The sequence below is a fragment of the Oryx dammah genome, unplaced genomic scaffold, assembly GCF_014754425.2.
Source record: "Oryx dammah isolate SB20612 unplaced genomic scaffold, SCBI_Odam_1.1 HiC_scaffold_23, whole genome shotgun sequence".
NCBI classification, from domain to species: Eukaryota; Metazoa; Chordata; class Mammalia; order Artiodactyla; family Bovidae; genus Oryx; species Oryx dammah.
In genome coordinates, this window is record NW_024070207.1 from 52,905,485 (window position 1) to 52,928,305 (window position 22,821).

A 22,821-nucleotide genomic window follows, 5' to 3' on the forward strand; every position below is an offset into this window, starting at 1 on the left:
GAATGATATTTTCAAAACCAGAAATTCTGCATTCAAGTGAGACTGGTCTCATTTAAACAGTCCCCCTGGGAGACAGGGCATTAATCCCACTTCACTGCTTAAGTCATCTTTGGACCTTTCCTCCTGGACTTGCCTTGAGAACCCACAGTCTGTTCTTTTGAATACCCTCAATGGTGCCAAATCTTCATTGACAGTGGATTTTTAGAAATAGCCAAAAGTCAGTCAGAGCTAAGTTTGGTAAATAGGAAGTGTGATCAAACTGGTGGCACTATTTTGGTTAAACAATTGTATATGATTATAAAGCAGTGAGACAGATTTTCTTAGATGATTTGCTTCAAAGGAAAATTTCAGATGAGTAACAAGGGGCAATGCAACAGGTATATATTTACCTTTTCCCTAAGTAACTTCTTTGAAAGATAACACTCCTTTGGATGTGTCAGCTCAAACACAAGGTTTGCTTTGTTTAATTACCACTCATAAATAGAAGGCTCCTTAGTATATTGGACCTACTGTGCCATGATTGGGGTGGGGGGCATGTCACTAAAATAGAGGGAGGGCATGCATGGTCTACCCAAAAGAGCAAAGGCTTCAGAAGGAGACCAACCTCTTAGAATCCTGACTTGGCCCCTTGCTGCCTGGGTGGCTTTGGGGAAGTCACAAGCTAAGACTCTACAAAACAAGGCTGATATCAAACTCAGAGGGCTGCTGTAAAGATTCAAGATAATGGGTACAGAGCACTGACCTTGTGCCTGGCACGTGGTAGGTGTTGCATAAGTCATAGCTATTATTAATAATAACCTCACTATGATCAACAGGGTTTTCTTACTATAGGTAATTTGAGATGACAGAATGACAGATAAACAGACATTTGGGAGGTTAGGAGTTCATTACCAGTACCAACATACACTCACCACTGACGCATCTGGAGCATCATTAAAAAAAAAAAAAACAGTAATGTGCCAAAAATATTTACAGGAATTGTGAGCACTATGTAGATAGAGTATTTTAAAATCACATGATGGGCGTTGTCTGCAATGCCCCTACCACAGTGACCTTTCACCACTGTCTTAACACAACAGGCCTTCCCATGACCCTGCACCTCTACATACTTCATCCCTCCTAAGATACCCTCCCTGCCCTCTGGTCTGACAAAAGCCTATAATTCTATTCTTCAGGACCAGGCTGTGGAACCCTCCCTGTTGAGCTAGACAGAATTCGTGGCTCTGCCCCTCATGTTCCTACAACATATGGTTCTTAGGTTCCTGTCCCTGGAATGCCTCATCCTGTGTGAGTTTTACTCTGTTTCCATTTCTGCTTCTTTTGCTGGGCTTGAGGAGCGTGGCAAGGGACCACGTCCCATTCACAGTTGTACTCTGAGCACCCAGCACATCTCTGGCATGTAGCAGGAACCAGGGAGATGTTTGATGAAGGAATGCTTTACATATACTTTACAAACACCTCTTAAAGGCCAGGCAGCTCCCTTTTGTTAATTACCAGCAAGGCTTAACCTCTGTAACTAAAAACAAGCTCATGATCAACCAGTTCTGAGCCAGATGGAACTAGGCAGAAGGTCAGCTGGCAGTCCTGCACATCTGAGTGTTGACAGCTGTGAATCATTCTGTCCGTGCCACTTCCCAGAGCGTTGGCAATACAGAAGCGGATTCAGACTCACCAAGATCAAAAGGCTAGAAAGGAGATTTGGAGTCATGGCCCCTGCCTTGACTATTGACAGTGACTATTCCTGTGACACACACAATCTGCAAAGTCAAGGCAGCCACTTGGTGTCATGGTATTCCCAGCTCTCCGATGGAAGGGCTGCATTCTGAAGGAGGGAAGGCGGTGAGAAGAAAGAGAACCAGGCCGCAGACCATGAGGAAGACAGTGACTCTGCAGAGTGAGTCGTTCATTCATTCATCCATCCCTCCCACAAACACCTTCTGAGCCAGGTAGGCAGGCGACCATAATGCACAGTCAAGTCCTGCCCCGACAGAGCTACAGTTACCTTTTCACAGGGCAGACAGGCATTAATCAAACAAGCACACAGACAAACACAAGGGTCCAGACGAGTGCATGGAGGAGGAGCACAGCACCCTATGCACAGGGGTACAAACAGGGCTCAGTGGGCTGGTCAGGGAAGGCAGAAAAGCTGCCCTCAGCAAGCAACAAGTGAGCTGAGATCTCAAAGAGAAACAGGAGCTCACTAGGTCAGGAGGAGAGGGGAACATTCCCAACAAAGAGAACAGTGTGTGCCAAGGTGCTGGGCTAGGAGGCAGCTGTGGAATGGGCTCTGAATCCCAGGCAGGGGGCAAAGCTAGATGCCCTGCCACAAGCCCTCAGTTTGCTCGTGAGCTCTCTGGCAGGTCCTCCTCGGCATGAAGCAAGACTAAAAATGACAGAACAGTGTCAAAAACAAGGTGTGCCTGTGAGACATAACACACCACCAGCTGAAAACTGGCAGCTGCCAACGTGAGCTGGCCACCGTCTCAGCAGTCTCCGCCGTGAGGAAACACTGCTCACTTCCATTGACCCACCACACCTTTACACTTCCCAGGGAGTTGTGCATCTCAATCCTGGGAGAACTAAAGGGCTGACAAATATGGTGATGTTTACTATAAAGCTGTTTAGATAGCTGGTGCATGTGTGTGTGCTAAGTCGCTCAGTTGTGTCTGACTCTTTGTGACCCCATGGACTGTAGCCCGCCAGACTCCTCTGTCCATGGGGATTGTCCAGGCAAGAATACTGGACTAGGTGGCCATTTCCTCCTCCAGGGGATCTTTCAAACCCAGGGCTCGAACCTACGTCTCTTAGGTCTCCTGCATTGGCAGGCATGTTCTTTACCACTAGTGCCACCTGGGAAGCCTTTAGATAGCTGGTATTTGATTGTAATTTTCATGTGCAAATTTTGGGGGGCAAGGGGAGAAGCTACCAAAAAAAGTGGTTAAGGACGTTATCTGTGCAGCACAGTTTTGCTTCAGCAACTGTTAGTTCCATCGCTTCAGGCAGTTCTTTGTAGCTTTAGAATGCTCTTGTCAACTTGCAAAACTGTCCTGGAGCTTTCTATTTGTAAAGCGCTTTGCAATCAATCATTAAATTGGCCTCCTTATTCTGCTACCGATAAAACAGATAAGTGAGTGGCCCAAGGACACAAAGCAATTCAGATCTTATCGTTCTCATCACCATTGCCAAACAGTGTAGCTACACAAGGCCTATCCAACTCTGCTATACCAGAAATCAACCCTAACCCCTAACCTAGGAGCAGCAGAGGAAGGTGGTGCATTGCTCTCAACAAGCTCCTCTATGCAGAGCATCTTGAAGGCCAACGGTGACAATGACTGCACTGGGATGGGCACACTGGCACTTCAGACTAGACAGAAGATGAACAGGACAGTGCTCAAAGAGTAAGAGCACTCAGGAAGTCACAGTGGCTCGCAGCTTAAAACGTCACCATCCCTAAGGAGACTGGCACTCCCAACACACACACTCATCCTCTATCTCTCCCTCAAGACTTCCCTGCATCCCCCACAAGCAGCCTGGACAGTGGTCTCTCCGGGCTGACACAGTACAACACTGCACACTGCCATAAATCGTCTATTTCCCTGCCCTTCTCCATTCCCATGGGCCCTCCCAGCATCTGAAGTCCCCAGCCCAGGACCCAGCATAGGAAAGGTTCATCGAGTGAGTGGTTTCCAACCAGCAAATATGAGAGACAGGGCACTCCCTTCACAGGGCAGTGGACTTAAGAGATCAGCTAGACCAACTCCTTATTTTTCACATGAGCAGAAAATCCCCCAGTTACATATGGCCTGGTCTCCAACCCAGGTCTTTGGGTTCAGTTTAGTTCCATACTTTACAAGTGGCTCCTATGTGTGTCAGACACAGCGGGGCCTGTTGGGAATAGAGAATTGAGTAGGAGACCATCTCTGCTTTAGGGAGTTCACAGTCTGGGGACGTAAGAGAGTTACAGAACACTTGGGCAAGTGCAAGGAGAGACGCTCGATTCCTTAGCCTGAGTGCCTTCCATCCTGTCCACTCGCTAGTCCCCATCTGGGAAACAGAACGGCAATATCTACTTCCTGCAAATAAACATATAATCAAGACTGATGAGACAACACGCACGGAAAATTGTCAGGTTTATCCCCCCAGAAAGCATTACGTAAGGTCCCGCCATACCCTGACACGGACTCCAAGGATTCAACAGTATTTCAGATATCAGTTCCACAAAGAAGCAAACAAGCGAGGTTTGGGCAAACGTCCAAGGCAAACCTCAAGGGCTGGGAGGAACTGGAGGAAACAGCTGGGGTAGGGGGTAGGGGTGTCGGGTCAAGTGAAGCGGCCCTGGCCCGGCGAACGGAGGCAGGCAGTGGGTGCCAGAAGATGGAGCGGTGAGAGGGAAGTTGGGACATCGACAAGGGAGGGCGAGCGGAGGGGCGCGGGGTTCCGGCAGGGCTGGGGCCGCGGCCGGGAGGTTCTAGAAGGGACGGTGGGCCGGAGGTTGAATGTAGCGGACGCGGGAGGAGCAGCGGGTCGGCGCCGGGGCCGAGCTGTTTTCCGAGGAGGCGCGGGCAGGCCCCGTCGCCCACCGCGGCATCACGGCCGCCGCGCCTCCCCAGGCCGTGCGGGCGGCGCCTCACCTCGGGTTGAAGTCCTGGAAGAGGCCCCTCAGGTTCATGGCGGAGAACTCACCGCGGCGTCCTCCTCCTCCTCCCCCCGCCCCCCCGCGCAGCGCGGTCTGCGCGTTACAGCGGGTACATGGTGCCAGCGCTGGCCGCGTAACCGTCGTCGCCGCCGCCGCCTCCCGGAGAAACCTGAGTTGCACCTCCCTCCCCTCCTTCCGGGCTTCCGTAAGGCCGCTGCGCATGCGCTCTGAGCCCCGCCCCGCCGGCCCGAGGAGCGCAGTGGGCAACGCGCGACGCCGGTGTCCCCGCTCCCGGTGCGCGAAGGTTCCGGCCCTCAGCCCCGCATCGGGCCAAGGAGATGGCGGGGACGACGGAGGCCGGAGGGACAGGGAACCCGAGGGAGGGCACGGAGAACCAAACAGGGCTGCTGACTCTGCGCAGGCCCACGGGGAGGGAGCGTCCGCCCGGGAGTCCAGCAGGGAGGTCTTCGCGGGCCCCTGACACCTTGGCCCGCGCTGCCTTCTGGAGGTTTCCCTCAGCGAGAACTGAGCCTTGAGGGTAGTGAACCCGGGAATCACGTTGCATTTTGGTGATCTCCTCCCAGGCTTCACCTGTCAAACGTGTCAATGACTGCTTCTCAACTTCCCTCTCAAGGCCCACGTCAGCGCGTGGAGTTATGCTGGCCGTCCCAAACTCAGGCCACCCTGCTCCAAAGTCATCCCCCTCCCTACGGCCTTCCCCTCCTCAGTTGCCTCTCTGCGTTGGCAGCAGACCTAGTCACCGGCTTGGTTGCAAGGTGGGGTCTCAAACTGGATATCTGGAAGTTATCCTGGCTTTGCTAACCTAGTTCAAAGTCCTTGGCTCCTGCCTAGACTCTGTGGTCGCGTCCCACCTGGCCCAGCTCTTCCTCCACTATGAGCCATCCTATTTATAACTGCCGGGTTCATTTTCCTTGGGCAAGTCAACATCTTTGAGTCTCATTTTTTTTCTCCTCTGCAAAACAGAGATAATAAAACCTACTTCCTAAACTTCGCAAGATTCGGTGAGATGGCGTGCATAACACACTGCCTGGTGCACACTCAGTGCTCAGAGAACACTGTTGCTATCTTGTGCTTCTAAAGGGGCCTCTCTTCAAGGAGTCTGTTAACTTTTGGAATTAGAGAGCAGAACAAGCTTGCGCAGGTGGCCTAGTCTACCTTCTTCACTTCCAGGCTGATATGAGTTTTCCATGGGCACAGGAATACCTTAGACATTAGTCTCATTATGGGTAATAGTTATACTTTGTTACAATTGCAGTTTCTCAAATGGCAACTTTATAGGATTTAGCCCTGGAGGCAGCTTGAGAATATCACAATTATGAGAGTCATACTTTGCCATGATGTATTACCTTTCTTCTGAGAACTTGAAAAACATTTCACAAGTGGTAATTAGGCTTCCCAAACCCACTAGGGAATGGGTATTATTATATGAGCTGTTTTTAAGGATGAGTGACCTGAATCAAGTTTGTTAGCTGCTGAAACACCAGAAGACTGTCCTAGAGTTTGAGTCTATCTCCCCAGCCCATCCTTCCAGTGGAGTCCTTTGTCTACCCCTGAGGAGGTTCTCAATGAGCATAGAAATACAGAAGGGAAAGCTGAGGCACAGAAAAGCTTGTATAATGTGCCCTGAGCCGCCCAGCAACTGAGGAGGTAGGACTTGGAGTTCCTGACAAACATGCAGCCCACACTCTGCAAAAAAAGAGATGCTTGCCAGTGACCAGATTAGCCAGCACCACTTCCTCACTAGTGGCCTCACTCCAAACAGGCATTAAGAGTGAGATTGTTGGTCAGTTAAGACACTTGAGTACCAGGTACTGTTGCCCTTTCAAGAGATTCATGGACAGAGACCAAACAGGCTGCTCAGACACCAGAGCCTTGAGAGCAGGCACTACTTTGGTGAGGTCCCAGAGGATCTCAGAGCTGAGCCACTGCTCTGTAGACTGGCAGTACCCCCAACATCCAAGATGATCAGCCTGTGGGGGCTGCCTACCTTGGGGGAACAGGATGCCAATGCACAAACAACTGTCACTGAATTCTTTTGCCCTGACAAGCCAAATTGCCAAGGGAGCATAAAGGCCTGTCCATGAGGACATATAGGAAAAATTGGACTACCCAATCCTCCCATCCTGAACCTTTGAGAAGTGGAGGTACCTGGACTGCCTCAACTTCACTGGTGGCCCTGCCACGTATTTTTCTGGGGCTCCCATGGAAATAAGATTCAGAGCATCCAGGTGACCCTCTTGTCCTCTCTCCAAGTACAAAAGACTCTGCTGCCTATCTGCTGCCCACCTCAGACCCCTCATTCAGTGTCTGACCCTGTGCAGCAGCCCAAAGCTTCAATGGCCTGTGTGGACAAATCCATGAGTGACCCGAGCATTGAGGAAAGCCCCTGAGCCATGCAAAGGATGACACCTTCATCATCTCTAGCCAACCTGGACTGGCTACCACATTTTAGGGCCACCTTACTTAGAGGCTGCCAGTAATCTTCATACAAAGGCCTGAAATGGTTCTGGATCGAAAAGGCATGAACCCCAAGTAAACCAGAAAGCATATCCATGTGGCTTTGGAGTGGACACATGTTACTGGGTTCAAGAAAATTCAGTGTATATCTGGACCATGGTTTTAAAGACCACCTTGGATTTATGCTACCCTTCGGATAAGTAGGTGACTTTTCCAATTCAACATTCACATTGACTCCAATGTGGTGGGTGGAAGGTGGGCTTCTAAAGAGCAGGGCCCTAAAAGGAGCCAATGCTGCCTTCAGACACTCTGGTCATGGAAGACGTGGGTCAGGGAACAAAATAGTTGTTGCCCAGCTGTCCATGCCACCAGGGCTGCTCCCCCAGGCCACCACAGCTGCAGAATGAAGGGGACACAGAAGACTCAGACCGGTGTCACTGTCCTTCCAGTGGAGAGAGGGATAGCTAGGAGCCAATGCCAGGCCTACTGGGGGACAGGGCCTGCCCCAGGGTTCCTGGGGGACCTGCTTTAGTGCTTCTTCAGCCAGGCTGGCCCTTGTTGTTGTTGTTGTTCAGTCCTTCAGTTGTGTCTGACTCTTTGTGACCCATGGACTGCAAAACACCAGACTTCCCTGTCCTTCATGTTCCAGAGTTTGCTCAAATTAATGTCCATTGAGTTGATGATGCCATCAAACCCCATCTCATCCTCTACCACCCTCTTCTACTCCTGCCCTCAATCTTTCCCAGCATCAGGGTCTTTTCCAATGAGTTGGCCCTTCGCATCAGGTGGCCAAAGTATTGGAGCTTCAGCATCAGTCCTTCCAAGGAATATTCAGGGTTGATTTCCTTTAGGATTGACTGGTTCGATCTCCTTGCTGTCCAGGTGACTCTCAAGAGTCTTCTCCATCATCACAGTTCAAAAGCATCATTTTTTTGGCATTCAGCCTTCTATATGGTCCAACTCTCACATCCATACATGAGTACTGGAAACGTCACAGATTTGACTAGACAGACCTTTTTAGGCAACGTGAGGGCTCTGCTTTTTAATATGCTGTCTAGGTTTGTCATAGCTTTTCTTTGAAGGAACAAGTGTCTTAATTTCATGCCTGAGGTCACCATTTACAGTGATTTTAGAACCCAGAAAAATAAAGTCTGTCACTGTTTCCATTGTTTTCCCATCTATTTGCCATGAAGTGATGGGAACAGATGCCATGATCTCAGTTTTCTGTTGAGATTTAAGCCAGCTTTTTCACTCTCCTCTATCTTCATCAAGGGGCTCTTTAGTTCCTCTTCATTTTCTGCTATTAGAGTGGTATCATCTGCTTATCTGAGGTTGTTATTTCTCCCACAAATCTTGATTCCAGCTTGTGCTTCATCCAGCCTGGCATTTCCCATGATGTACTATCCATATAGGTTAAATAAATAGGGTGACAATACACAGCTTTGACATACTCCTTTCTGAGTTTGGAACCAGTCAATTGTTCCATGTTAGTTTCTAACTATTGCTTCTTGACCTGCATACAGGTTTCTCAGGAGGCATTTCATGTGGTCTGGTATTCCCATCTCTTTAAGAATTTTCCACAGTTTGTTGTGATCCACATAGTCAAAGGCTTTAGTGTAGTCAATGAACCAGAAGTACATGTTTTTCTGGAATTATCTTGCTTTCTCCATAATCCAACAGACGTTGGCAATTTGATCTCTCATTTCTCTGCCTTTCCTCAGTCCATCTTGAACATCTGGAAGTTCTTGGTTCATGTACTGTTGAAGCCTAGCTTGAAGGATTTTGAGCATTACATTGCTAGCACGTGAAGTGAGTACAATTGTGTGGTAGTTTGAACATGCTTTGACATTGCCCTTCTTTGGGATTGGAATGAAAACTGATCTTTTCCAGTCCTGTGGTCACTGCTGATTTTTCCCAGTTGGCTGCCATATTGAGTCCAGCACTTTCACAGCATCATCTTTTTGGATTTGAAATAGCTCAGCTGGAATGGGAAAAATAAGAGATCTCTTCAAGAAAATTAGAGATTTTTCATGCAAAGACAGGCACAATAAAGGACAGAAACAGTATGGACAGAAACAGAAGAGATTAAGAAGAAGTGGCAAGACTACACAGAAGATCTATTAGAAAAAGATCTTAATGACCCAGATTATCACTATGGTGTGATCACTCACTTAGAGCCAGACATCCTGGAGTGCAAAGTCCAGTGGGCCTTAGGGAGAATCACTACAAACAAAGCTAGTGGATGTGATGGGATTCCAGCTGAGCTACTTTAAATCCTAAAAGATAATGCTCTAAAAGTGCTGCACTCAATATGCCAGCAAATTTGGAAAACTCATCAGTGGCCACAGGATTGGAAAAGATCAGTTTTTATTCCAATCTCAAAGAAGGGCAGTGGCAAAGCATGTTCACACTGCCACACAATTGCACTCATTTTACCTACCAGCAAAGTAATGTTCAAAATTTTCTAAGCTAGGCTTCAACAGTATGTGAGCTGAGAACTTCCAGATGTACAAGCTGGATTTAGGAAAGGCAGAGGAATCAGATATCAAATTGCAAACATCCATTGGGTCATAGAAAAAGCAAGAGAATTTCAGAAAAATATGTACTTCTGGTTCATTGACTACACTAAAGACTTTGACTGTGTGGACCACAACAAACTGTGGAAAATTCTTAAAGAGATGGGAATACCAGACCACATGAAATGCCTCCTGAGAAACCTGTATGCAGGTCAAGAAGCAACAGTTAGATCTGAATATGGAACAATGGACTGGTTCCAAATTGGGAAAGGAGTGTTTCAAGGCTGTATATTGTCACCCTGCTTATTTAACTTATATGCAGACTACATCATGGGAAATGCCAGGCTGGATGAATCACAAGCTGGAATCAAGATTGCTGGGAGAAATATCAATAAGCTCAGATATGCAGATGCCACCATGCTTATGGCAGAAGGTGAAGAGGAACTAAAGAGCCTCTTGATGAAGGTGAATGAGGAGAGTGAAAAAGCTGGCTTAAAACTCCACAGAAAACTAAGATCATGACATCCAGTCCCATAACTTCATGGCAAATAGATGGGAAAACAATGGAAACAGTGACAGACTTTAATTTGGAGGGCAGATTGTGACTGCAGTCATGAAATTAAGACACTTGTTCCTTTGAAGAAAAGCTATGATAAACCTAGATAGCATATTAAAATAGCAGAGACATTACTTTGCTGACAAAGATCCATATAGTCAAATCTATGATTTTTCCAGTAGTCATGTATGGATGTGAGTTGAACCATAAAGAAGGCTGAATGGCAAAAAATTTATGCTTTTGAACTTTGGGTTGGAGAAGACTCCTGAAAGTCCTTGGGACTGTAAAGAGATCAAACCAGTCAATCCTAAAGGAAATCAGTCCTGAATTTTCATTGTAAAGACTGATACTGAGGCTGAAGCGCCAATACTTTGGCCACCTGATGTGAAGAGCTGACTCACTGGAAAAGACCCTGATGCTTGGCAAGATTGAAGGCAGGAGGAGAAGGGGATGACAGAGGAGGAGATGGTTGGTTGGCATCACTGACTCAATGGACATGAGTTTGAGCAAGCTCTAGGTGATAGTGAAGGACAGTGCAGCCTGTCATGCTGCAGTCCATGGGGTGGCAAAGAGTCGGATACAACTGATCAACTGAACAACAACAACGGGAATTCCATCACCCTTACTATCTTTGTCCATGGTAATGCTGCCTAAAGTCCACTTGACTTCACATCTCAGATGTCTTTCTCCAGCTGAGTGGTCATACCATCCTGGTTATCCAGGTCATTAAGACATTTTTTGTACAGGTCTTCTGTGTATTCTTGCCACCTCTTCTTAATCTCTTTTGTTTCTGTTAGGTCCTTTCTGTTTCTGTCCTTTGTTGTGCCCATCTTTGCATGAAATTTTCCCTTGATATCTCCAGTTTTCTTGAAGAGATCTCTAGTCTTTCCCATTCTACTGTTTTCCTCTATTTCTTTGCACTGTTCACTTAAGAAGTCTTTCTTATCTCTTCTTGCTACTCTTGAGAACTCTTCATTCAGTTGGGTATATCTTTCCCTTTCTCCTCTGCCTTTCACTTGTCTTCTTTTATCAGCTATTTGTAAAGCCTCCTCAAACAACCATTCAGCCTTCTTACATTTCTTTTTCTTTGGGATTATTTTAGTCATCACCTCCTGTACAACAATGCAAAAAAAACCATTGTCAGTAGTTCTTCAGGCACACTGTCTACCAGACCTAGTCACTTGAATCTATTTGTCACCTGCACTGTATAATCATAAGGGATTTGATTTAGGTCATACCTGAATGGCCTAGTGGTTTTGCCTACTTTCTTCAGTTTAAGTCTGAATTTAGCAATAAGGAGTTCATGATCTGAGCCACAGTCAGCTCCATGTTTTATTTTTGCTGACTGTATAGAGCTGCTCCATCTTCAGCTGCAAAGAATATAATCAATCTGATTTCAATATTGATCATCTGGTTATGTTCAGGTGTAGAATCACCTTTTGTGTTGTTGAAAGAGGATATCTGTTATGACAAGTGCTTTCTCCTGACAAAGCTTTGTTCACGTTTGTCCTGCTTCATTTTGTACTCCAAGGCCAAACTTGCCTGTTACTCCAGGCATCTCTTGACTTCCTACTTTTGCATTCCAATTCCCTATGATGAATAGGACATCTTTTTTTTTGGTGTTAGTTCTGGAAGGCCTTGTAGGTCTTCATAGAACTGTTGACTTCAGCTTCTTTGGCTTGATTGGTGGGGGTGTGAATTGTGTTACTGTGCTGGCCCTCTCGACCTGAAATTCTGCACTCTTGAGTTCCTGAAAGGGCTCATCCTGAATGCCGCCGATGAGAAAATCCCTGGAGTCCCAAGACTTCACTTATATGATGCACCCCCCACGCCCCTGCCCACTTCCAGAGAGGACCCTTTGTTTCTGGCTCCTTTAGCTAGATTTCATGAGTGCCTACTCTTTTGTGCCCTGAGAGCTCCCTGGCAGAGGCTGGGTTTGGGGGCTTGAGGAGCTCAGGGAGGGGCTTTTGTTCTGCTTGAACTTTGCCTCCCTCCCCCACTACATCTTCCTCCAGAGATCAGAAGGGCCACCCCTTGCTGGGAGGAATCCCTTAGGATTAGCATACTGCTGCTGCTGGGACAAGAGGGAGGGGTGTGTCCAAGCCCCTCTGGCCCTCTTGTCACTTGTTCCTGGGAGCCAGTGGATGAACACCTCTCCTGGAGCAAGCTACCCACTAAAGCAAGCAAGGACCATTTCCTGTTGGAAGGTCAAGTAGGGAGGCTGTGTCTGGGCCTCTAGAGCCACCAGGATGTCCCTGTGGCTTCTTCTGTGGACCTCTCTTGCCGCCAGAGACTCTAGGAAAGTGTCCCAGGGCTTCTGAGAAGCACCATTTGGAACAGTCAAGAAGCTGTAGACATTTGTCAGATGGATAGATTGCTCTGTCAAAGTCTCCCGTCTACAGTGGGATCCTGCCACCTCCTAAAATGTTTTCTCCAGCCCCACACACAGCGCTCCACCCTGCCCTGACCTCTCTGCATTCTAAGGGGGTAGTGCTCTCCCCAAACTCTGTGTCCTGACAGCTGAGCCTCCCTGCAGCCTCTTAGATCATAGGTGCTCAGGAAATGAATTTGAGAGTCCAACCTACACAAGAGCCACGCTAGCAAGCAGTTTCCCTTCACCCTAGACCTCACCCTGGGTCCCCCACCTCTGTCAGAACCATGATCTCTGCTTCCTAAGTTTCCAGTAGCTACAGGCATTATCTGTGGGCAGCTGCCCTCTCATTCTCCCAGGGCATGGACATGCTGAGGCTTTTTGAATCTTATTATACAACAAGTTAAACCATGTTTGCACAGACATGAGATAGGTCATCCATCTGATAATATTTTAACTGGAAAGAGAAAAATATGCATCAAGCAATGCATAAATGGATCCTTAGACATACATAGATATGGGAATATTAGAATGTGGGGGAAAGTACATTTTGAATACTCAGTAGCAATAGCCCCTTGTCACTGAGCAGCAACTCTGGATCAGCCAATTCATATGCAGGTAAAACCTTGTATCATATTTGTTAGGGTTTGAATTATATCCCCAAAAGGTATGCTGAAATCTTCATCCCCATAGCTACCAGGGGAATGGAAGGGGAAATAGGGCCTGTGCAGATATAGTCACATTAAGATGAGGTCATTAGACTGGGCCTGATCCCATAGTTTTCATTCCAATTCCAAAGAAAGGCAATGGCAAAGAATGTTCAAACTACTGCACAATTGCAGTCATCTCACACACTAGTAAAGTAATGCTCAAAATACTCCAAGCCAGACTTCAACAGTACGTGAACCGTGAACTTCCAGATGTTCAAGCTGGGTTTGGAAAAGGCAGAGGAACCAGTGGTCAAATTGCCAACAACTGCTGGATCATTGAAAAAGCAAGAGAGTTCCAGAGAAACATCTATTTCTGCTTTATTGACTATGCCAATGCCTTTGACTGTGTGGATCACAACAAACTGTGGAAAATTCTCAAAGAGATGGGAATACCAGACCACCTTACTTGCCTCCTGAGAAACCTGTATGCAGGTCAAGAAACAACAGTTAGATCTGAACATGGAGAAATGGACTGGTTCCAAATTGGGAAAGGAGTGTGTCAAGGATGTATACTGTCACCCTGCTTATTTAACTTATACGTAGAGTACATTGTGAGAAATGCCGGGCTGGGTGCAGCACAAGCTGGAATCAAGATTGCCGGGATAAATATCAATAACCTCAGATATGCAGATGACACCACCCTTATGGCAGAAAGTGAAGAAGAACTAAAGAGCCTCTTGATGAAAGTGAAAAAGTTGGCTTAAATGTTCAGAAAACTAAGATCATGGCATCTGGTCCCATCACTTCATGGCAAATAGATGGGGAAACAATGGAAAAGGTGGCAGACTTTATTTTGGGGGGCTCCAAAATCACTGCAGATGGTGACTGCAGCCATGAAATTAAAAGACGCTTACTCCTTGGAAGAAAAGTTATGAGCAACCTAGCCAGCATATTAAAAAGCAGAGACATTACTTTGCCAACAAAGGTCCATCTAGTCAAGGCTATGGTTTTCTAGCAATCATGTATGGATGTGAGAGTTGGACTATATGGATGCTTTTGAACTGAGGTGTTGGAGAAGACTTGGACTGCAAGGAGATCCAACCAGTTAATCCTAAAGGAAATCAGTCCTGAATATTTATTGGAAGGACTGATGTTGAACCTGAAACTCCAATAATTTGGCCACCTGATGCAAAGAACTGACTCATTTGAAAAGACCCTGATGCTGGGAAAGATTGAAGGTGGGAGGAGAAGGGGACGACAGATGATGAGATGGCTTGATGGCATCACTGACTCAATGGACATGAGTTTGAATAAACTCTGGAAGTTGGTGATGGACAGGGAGGCCTGGCATGCTGTAATCCATGGGGTCGCAGAGTCGGACATGACTGAGAGACTGAACTGAACTCTATCTCATAGGATTGTTATCTTTATAGGAAGAGGGCAAATTGAACATAGGCATATCCAGAGGGGAGACAGCCATGAGAGCATGAAAGCAGAGCCTGGAGTAATCCAGCCATAAACCAGGGGACACTTGGAGACATCGCAAGATGGAAGAAACAAGAAAAATCCTCCTCCAGAGCCATCAGAGGGATTATGGCCTTACCAGCACTGTGATTTTCAGAAAATCACTTGAGCCTTGAGGAAAGAGAGAGAAGTCACAACCCCCCTCCCTGCCCCCACCCACCAATTTGTGGTGCCTTGTTGGGCAGCGAGCCTGACATTGACCCTGCCCACAGTGACTCTCCTAAACCCATCAAGACACCATCTCCCCTGGAATGAAAATGAGACCCTGGATGAGGGGTGAGATCTAGCACAGAGAGTGTGAGGATGGAGAAGGCTCCTGGACATGGAGGGTTGGAGGCACAGCCCACTGAAGGCTGCTCTTATGTTCAGGCTACAGTCCTGCTCTCTCATTTCATGCCCACTCTCCTCCCTTCTCTCCCAGCTGCTGCAGAGTTCCATGTTCTCCTGCAGGCTCACTGCTCCGGGCAGACTGAATGTCAGGCAAGGGGAAGCCTGTCCTTTAAAGGACAGTGATTGCAGGGTTGGTGGACTCTCATCCAAAGCAGGGTGAGTGTCTGAGAATGTGGGTCTTTGGGATGCCCCTCCTTCTGGAGGCTTGAGCACACGTGGCTTTCCACCCAGATGTAATCCTGTGAGTATCCCTTGGCTTCACATCCAGCATCCCACCACCATCCCAGCCCTATCCCTGTACCCAGGCCTAGCTCAGGGAACCAGGACAAGCAAAGGCCTGGGATTCCTTCCTTGCTCATGAAGGTCCCTAAAGCAGTAGCCAGTGATATTTGCCACAGAGGAGGGTAGGTGAGAGCCAGACAGGAGGTCAGTCCTTTGCCAAGGAGGCTAGAGGTCAGAGCAGACATCAACTGTGGCTGGGGAATGGGGGCTTCTCCAGAAAAGAACAGTGGCTGAGACAACTCCCACCAGTACCTAAAGGGGCAGGCTCAGGGTACTTAGAGAATGCAAGAGCTTCTCTCTGATGGGCAGGGAGCTCCTTGTGCTTGGCCCCGCCTTGGTGAGAATGACCTGGGTGCCTGGGTGGTTTGTGCTTATGAAGCGTCTACTGGAGAAGATGGTGCCCCCCCCCCGCCGGAAATGCCCCTCCCCTAGAATGCCCTTGGTTGCTCTTGATATGGCTGCTATTGTCATGCTTGCTGAACTCCCCCTGGGCTAGTACTGTCACCCATCAGTCAGTTCATTTCATGAATAGACACAAAGAATACCTGCTTTTCCTGGGAGAGCCCCCTGGGGCTGTGGTCTACAGCAAGAGCCCCCAACCGAGGCCAGGTATAGACCTGGAACCCTGTATTTGCTCAAAAACCGCTTTAAGACATCTGCCAGTGTTATTTGCCACAGAAATCTGTCAAGATCCAGGCAGGACTCAGATTGTTGCCAAGGATACAAGGGTCCAGAGCAAAGCTTTAGCTGTGCGTACGTGTGAGTGTTCATTCGCTCAGTCATGTCCAACTCTTTACGACCCCAGGAATGTAACCCTCCGGGGCTCCTCTGTCCATGGGAATTTCCAGGCAAGAATACTAGAGTGAGCTGCCATTTCTTTCTCCAGGGTATCTTCCCACCCAGGGATCGAACTTGCATCTCCCATATTGCAGGCGGATTATTTAACACTGAGCCTCCAGGGAAGCCATGAGGAAACAAAGGGACTTCTCAGAGGAGCAGAACATTCACTGAGAATCCTTAAGCCAGGGGAGGTGCCTGTCCAATCTGTGATGCCCTGGGCAAGATTAGCTGGGGAACAGGGTGGTGTGTGTCCACACAGAGACTGCTGCAGAAGATGCTGGATCCTGGAAATGACCTCCAGATAAGTCAGTGGGGACAGGGGGCAGTTTGTGTCTCCTAGCAGCCAAAGGCCTGAGGTTCTTATATACCCAGAGCAAGAACCCAACCACACTTAGCAGTCATATCCAATAAGGTGCATGAGGAGTACCTGTTATGAGAGCTGTCACATATACATCCTGGAGTGCCCCCTGGGGCTGTGGTCCCGGCCTTGGCCCCAGAGGACAGATGCCCTCATGGAGGCCGGGGCAGCAGCTCACCTGCAGTGGCATCTGCTCCCCGCTCCCTCTCCTGGCCAGCCCCGGGCAGGTCTGATGAGATCTCCAGGGGCTTGCTGCTTCCACCTCTCTGGGGCGGCCAACCCTCTTTGCAGCCTGTACCCCCAGGACCCCACAGTCCTCCCCTGGCTGGATCCTTTCTGAATCCTCATTGGAGTCTGGGGCCTCTGGTGCCTGGGAGAGTGTCCTGGGGACCAACCTTGCCAACTGCTAGAGCCTATCCTCTGCTCAAACAGCCATAACAGGGACACCGAAGTCCTAGCTGGCTGCACAGGTGGCTGACCAGGCACCCCTCTGCCTCTTACACTCAGGCTCAAAAGCCAGGACCTCACAGTCACATTCACAAGACCCTGAGTTTACCTCAACATGTGGGATTCCACAGGGAATGGTCTGATACACCTCGGGATCATAGAGATGTGCCCCGCACTTCCATGGCAATGAATACTACTGACCCACCACCAGGAGACTCGCCCACAGGCTGCATTAAGTCCTGTCGGCTCCACCTGAAGCACAGTGGAAGGGCATGCTGCCCTGGGACTTCCAGATAAAGATACACACATGAGGTCATCAGGACCAGGGCCTAAGCCCCTCTCAGTTGGGGGGCAGGCAGGACAAATCCCAAGACCAGGTTCCGGGGACAGGGGGCACTGTGGGCAGCAGGGGTGGGGCGCCTCGGGGCTGGGCCCCAAGAGGAGGATGCCCCCAACCCCAACAGGGGCCTTTGGCAGCTGGCTGCTGGCCTCCTGATGGAGACTGAGCACAGCCCCGAGGGGGCTGACAGTGCAGCTCATGGGGGGTGGGGGCAAGGGTGTGTGTCTGTGTGAGAGGTGAGAGGAATTCCTGCAGCCAGCTCCCTGTGGGGCAGCCTCTCTCAAGGGTCAGAGTGCAGGACTTTAGTCTCTGGAAGAGGAACCACACTCGGAGTAGTCTGTGTCTGTGTGTTGTCCCGGCTTGAGGATTAAGCCCTGGGCACCTGTGTCCCTTCGAAACAAATGGTCCTGACAAAAATGCTTCTGCTCAAAATTCACTGGTCACAGGTCATCACATGACCTTTCGTAAGTGAAGAGGCCTGGCAGGGTCCTGTCCCCATGTGTGCAGGGAGAGAGGAAGACAAAGGTGACTGAACACCTGACATCTCTCCAACTGCACACTGCCTAGCAGATGCTCAACAGAGAGCACCGGTTAAAAATCTCCTTTGTTTTTGGGAGGAGAGTCTGAGCAGGTCACATGGGTCTTGAAATTCTCCACCTTTTCCAAGTGTCCACTGACTATCTGGCAGCTGCCGTATATGTGGGCAGAATCACATCTCCTGTTCCCGTTGTTCTCTGGCACTCAGCACAGAGAGCTGTCCCCTCAGCCCCCTGCACCCATTCGCACCCCCGACTGCAGTGACCTCACCACCTCCTTAGGCCCAGAAGTCGCTCCTGCCTTTTGATGCCAGGCGCAGCCTTAACCTGTGTCTCTGCTGCCTCCACACTTCTCAACCTGCCTGAACACGGGGACACTGGCGGATGTTGCATCTTTCCTGGCTACTACTTATTTCTCGTGTTAGCTGGATCTCAGACTCTGTCCCTCTCTCCTCTGGAAATAGTTTTCTTTTTAAGACACCTCAGAGAATTGGCAGCTCAATAGGAAATGGAATAGAAAACCACTCAGAATTGCTGTTCAGTGTGTTTTCCTCCCTGGTGATATATTATTCAATTTGGGTGTTTGTGGGGGTTTGAGGATGGGGAGCAGTGTCTTTCCCAGCTGGGCACAGCTCACTCAAAGATCCCAGGATTCTAGTCACACAGCAGGTCCTGTCCACTTTTGCAGCTTCTCTTCACTCATTTCATCCAAATGAAATCTAGACCATGCTCACAAGTGAAAATAATAAAGTCCAGATGACCAAATAAACTTTCATTTCAATGTACTTGGTAATCAGCTTCCCAGGGCAGAGAGAGGAGGGCCAGCACAGGGAATACTGGGCCATACATAGAAGAGCAAGATTCACATTTCTCTAGGATTCCTAGCAGATGGTGGATAGAAAATACCTATTTCATCCCTGTGGTCAACAGCTATGGGACAAGAGCCAGGACCCCTTCTTCCTGCCCCAGAAAGAGATCTCCCTGGGGTTTATCCAAGAAGCAAAAGGACACCTCACAGCAATGATCCATTTCAGAGATTCCCCTCACCCCCAAGACAAACTTCATGTGACTACAGCTCTAGACCATTGCTGAAAGTGTGGGGGTGTCCTGCTTCTCCTAGTGTCCCCACTGCTAACAGCCTTTCATGGAGCAGAGGCTCTGTAAAAGTCTTCGGAATAAATGAGCTAGTGAGCAGGGGGCTCAGATTGTCTGATACTTTCTTTAATAACCCAGTAAAATTCAATAAACAGAGATAATTTAGTTACTGTGAATGACAGACAAGAAGGACAGAAGCATGAATTCACTATGATTGGTTTTATTATATAATTCTTCTCATTTAATATTATTTCTAAATAAGTTCGCATTTCAAAACAATTCTAATTCCTATTCCATTGTATCCTGTGCAGGACCGCAAAACACAATGAAAGTGTTCCCAATCTCTTTCAAAAAAACAGCAAAACTCTTGTTCATGAACTGGGTAACCATAAACACACTGGGATCAACATCATTCACAAAGCTAAAACATTGAAGTGTATTTACCCTTCTATGAAATCAAAGTTTGAAAATTTTCTAAAGAAAACAGAGATGAATCTCCATGTCATTGTAGACAACAGGAACCCCAAATTGCTACACACCAGTTCCCCCAACTGGCCCGGGTCCTCATTTCTGAGAAGCTGACTGATCCCTCTTCAATAACAGAGAGAAAGATCAGACTGGCTGCTGCTCTGGCTCAGGCTGCCGAGTCCTCCTCCCTTGCAGCCTCTGCAGAAGGGAATGGGAAGGACCTAAAAGCCCTTTGGTTGACCCTGAGCAGAAACGCCATGATTTGCCACTTGCTGGTCTCCACATAGGCCCAGGGACTCCACAAGAACTCATTGTGGGCAGGGTTGCTGTCAGGCACCTGCCGGTACTCCAGGTACCCCTCCTGCACCCACACTTGGGTCAGCAGCTCCCTGGGCTCCCCAAAGACACAGTGCTCACTCCCAACACACAGCCCTATCCTGCTGAGTGCTCCCCAGAATGCTTCCTCAGCGGCCCCGTCTCCATTCCACATGTTCAGGCTGAGGACCAGCACCAGGAGGCCAGCCTTGGGCAGGCCCTGCCCACCGCTCAGCATTGCATTGCAGGTGAGGCCCAGGGTGGAGACCATGAAGTAGATGTACTCCCTGGAGTTTACCTCTCTCACCTCCACACCACAGACCAACTGCAGGCACTCTGAGACTTGGCTGAAGACCACTAGGAAGTGCTCCTGGTTATCCCTGATGACTTGATTCAGATTTTCTGCCTGGGAGGTCAGCTTCTTGGCTCAATACTTGAGGAGCAGGAACTTCATCAGGTTAGCCATCATCTCGTTCAGAGCTTCCTGGGGCAAGGCCTCCCCAGGGGAGGAGGAGGATGCTGGGGGGTAGGAGGCCAAGTCAGATGGGGCCTCCCCCTGCTCAGCCCCCAAGAGCTGCGCCTCCACCCAGCCCTGAGCCTTGCCTGGGTCCTGAAGGTCTTCCTTGGGCTTGCTCAGCTCACTCATCTTGACCACGAGCATGATTCCTGGGGTTCAACAAGACACAGAAGTGAGGCAGGGGTACAGATGGAGACCACCCACCTCAGGGTGAGAGGGTGTATGAGCAGCCTTGGCTGAGAAATGCATGAGATACCCCCAAGGTGCCCCTCCCTTTCTCTCACGGGAGCTCCAGGAACCAGGAGGCAAAGGCAGAGGTCTGAGGCCCATGGCCTAAGGTCAGAGAGCAGAGGAGGTCCAGGCAGTACTAGGAGTCAGGGTGAGGAGTGTGCCCTAAGTGTGCACCAGGGGCTTCCCATCCCAGAACAGAGGGGGCCCCACAAGGGCCTAATCCCCCCGCTAAGTCAGCCCCAGAAATCACAGGCTGTGCTTACTGCACCCTGGAGAACCACCTCAATTCCTCCCTGTGAGGTATGAGAGCACCCCTCAAGAGGACACCTGTAGGGGGCTTGTGTCAGACCGCACAGGGTGCAGTTCTCAGTCAAGGCCGTTTACAGTCCCTCTCTCCCTCAGCCAGGCCCGTGGTCCCCATCTGTCCCCCAGCCTCACTTCTGTCTGTGGTTTGATCCCAGGCATCGTGCTCGTGGTCGAGATGAGTGAACTGAGCAAGCCCAAGGAAGACCTTCAGGACACAGGAGAGGCCCAGGGCCCAGTAGGGGTGCAGCTCTTGGGGGCTGAGGCAAGAGAGGCTGCATCCCCCTCAGCCTTGTCCCCTTAGTCTCCTGCTCTGCCCCTGTGGAAGCCTTGCCCCAGGAAGCTCTTAATGAGATGGTGGCAGGAACCTGGTGATGTTCCTGTTCCTCAAGTATCAAGCCAAGGAGCTGACCTCCCAGGCGGAAATGCTGAAGAAGGTCCTCAGGGATAACCAGGAGCACTTCTCGGAGGTCTTCAGCCAAGCCTCGGAGAGCCTGCAGCTGGTCTGTGGTGTGGAGGTGAGGGGGGTGGACCCCACGGAGCACACCTACATCATGGTCCCCACCCTGGGCCTCACCTGCGATGCAATGCCGAGTGGTGGGCAGAGCATGCCCAAGGCCGGCCTCCTCACCCTGATCATGCAGAATGGACACAGGGCCCCTGAGGAAGCGTTCTGGGGAGCACTCAGCAGGATAGGGCTGTGTGTTGGGAGTGAGCACTGGGTCTTTGGGGAGCCCAGGGAGCTGCTGACCCAAGTGTGGGTGCAGGAGGGGTATTTGGAGTACTGGCAGGTGCTTGACAGCCACCCTGCCCACTACAAGTTCCTGTGGGGTTCCCAGGACTATGCAGAGACCAGCAAGTGGCAAGTCATGGTGTTTCTGCTCCAACAAAGGGTTTTGAGGGCCTTCCCACCATTGTCTGCAGAGGCTGCACAGGAGGAGGACTCAGCAGCCTGAACCAGAGCAGCAGCTAGTCTGGTCCTTTCCTCTGTGATTGAAGAGGGAGTGTTCAGCCTTCTCAGAAATGAGGACCTGGGCCAGTTAGGGAAACTGGTGTATAGCAATTTTGGGTTCCTCTTCTCTACAATGACATGGAGATTCATCTCTGTTTTCCTTAGAAAATTTTAAAGCTTTCATTGTTTTCACAGAAGGCTAAATAAACTTCAGTGTCTTAGCTTTGTGAATGATGTTGATCACAGTGTGTTTGTACTTACCCAGTTCAAGAACAAGAGTTTTGCTGTTTTGTAAAAGAGATTGGAAACTCTTCCATTGTGTTTTGTGGTCCTGAACAGGACGCAATGGAATTGGAATTAGAACTGTTTTGGAAACATGAGCTTACTTAGCAGTAATATTGATGGGGAAGAATTGGATGATAAAAGTAATCATAGTGAATTCATGCTTCTGTCCTTCTTGTGTGTCATTTTCAAAAACTAAATTGTCTCTGTTTATTTGGGTTTGTTTGGGTTATTTAGGGAAGTAGCAGATAATTAATTGAGCCTCCTGCTCACTGGCTTATGTATTCTGAAGACCTTTACAGAGCCTCTGCTCTGTGAAAGACCGTGTTAGCAGTGGGGACACTAGAGAAGCAGGACACTCCACACCTTGAGCGATGGTCTAGCAGCCACAGTCACATGAAGAAGGTGGAAAGACGTCCCCTAGTCACATTGAACAAGGCAACACAGGGCAGGGTGGTGGGGCTTCAGGAGGAGCACTGGAGTGTCAGTGGCTGAGCCAGGGCAGTTTGGGGCTTTGAGAAGCTGGGTTCTTTCTGTGGGATGTGATTGTGATGAGGCTGGGTGGTAGCAGCCCTCAGACTTGCAGACAGTGTGTCTTTGGGGTGACGGGAAATTCTGAAATGGATCATTGCTGTGAGGTATCCTTTTTCATTATAGATAAAGCCCAGAGAGATCTCTTTCTGGGACAGAAAGGAAGGGATCCTGGCTCTTGTTGCATTGCTGTTGATCACAGG

General features: G+C 49.1%; 1 protein-coding gene and 2 pseudogenes across 1 annotated transcript in view; 1 reads left to right on the top strand and 2 right to left on the bottom strand.

Moving 5' to 3' along the window:
* The window catches only part of TMEM185A (transmembrane protein 185A), a 46,675-nt gene extending 41,838 nt beyond the window's left edge, over positions 1 to 4,837 (bottom strand). Inside the window, exon 1 of the mRNA XM_040265418.1 lies at positions 4,632 to 4,837. Within this exon, the coding sequence (XP_040121352.1) occupies positions 4,632 to 4,669 (38 nt within the window). The 5' untranslated portion in view covers positions 4,670 to 4,837. The remainder of the gene's footprint in view (positions 1 to 4,631) is intronic.
* Positions 4,838 to 19,653: 14,816 nt separating this feature from the next.
* LOC120881770 lies at positions 19,654 to 20,464 on the bottom strand (annotated as a pseudogene).
* A 567-nt stretch (positions 20,465 to 21,031) lies between these two features.
* Positions 21,032 to 21,809, top strand: LOC120881771 (annotated as a pseudogene).
* The last annotated feature ends 1,012 nt before the right edge of the window (positions 21,810 to 22,821 follow it).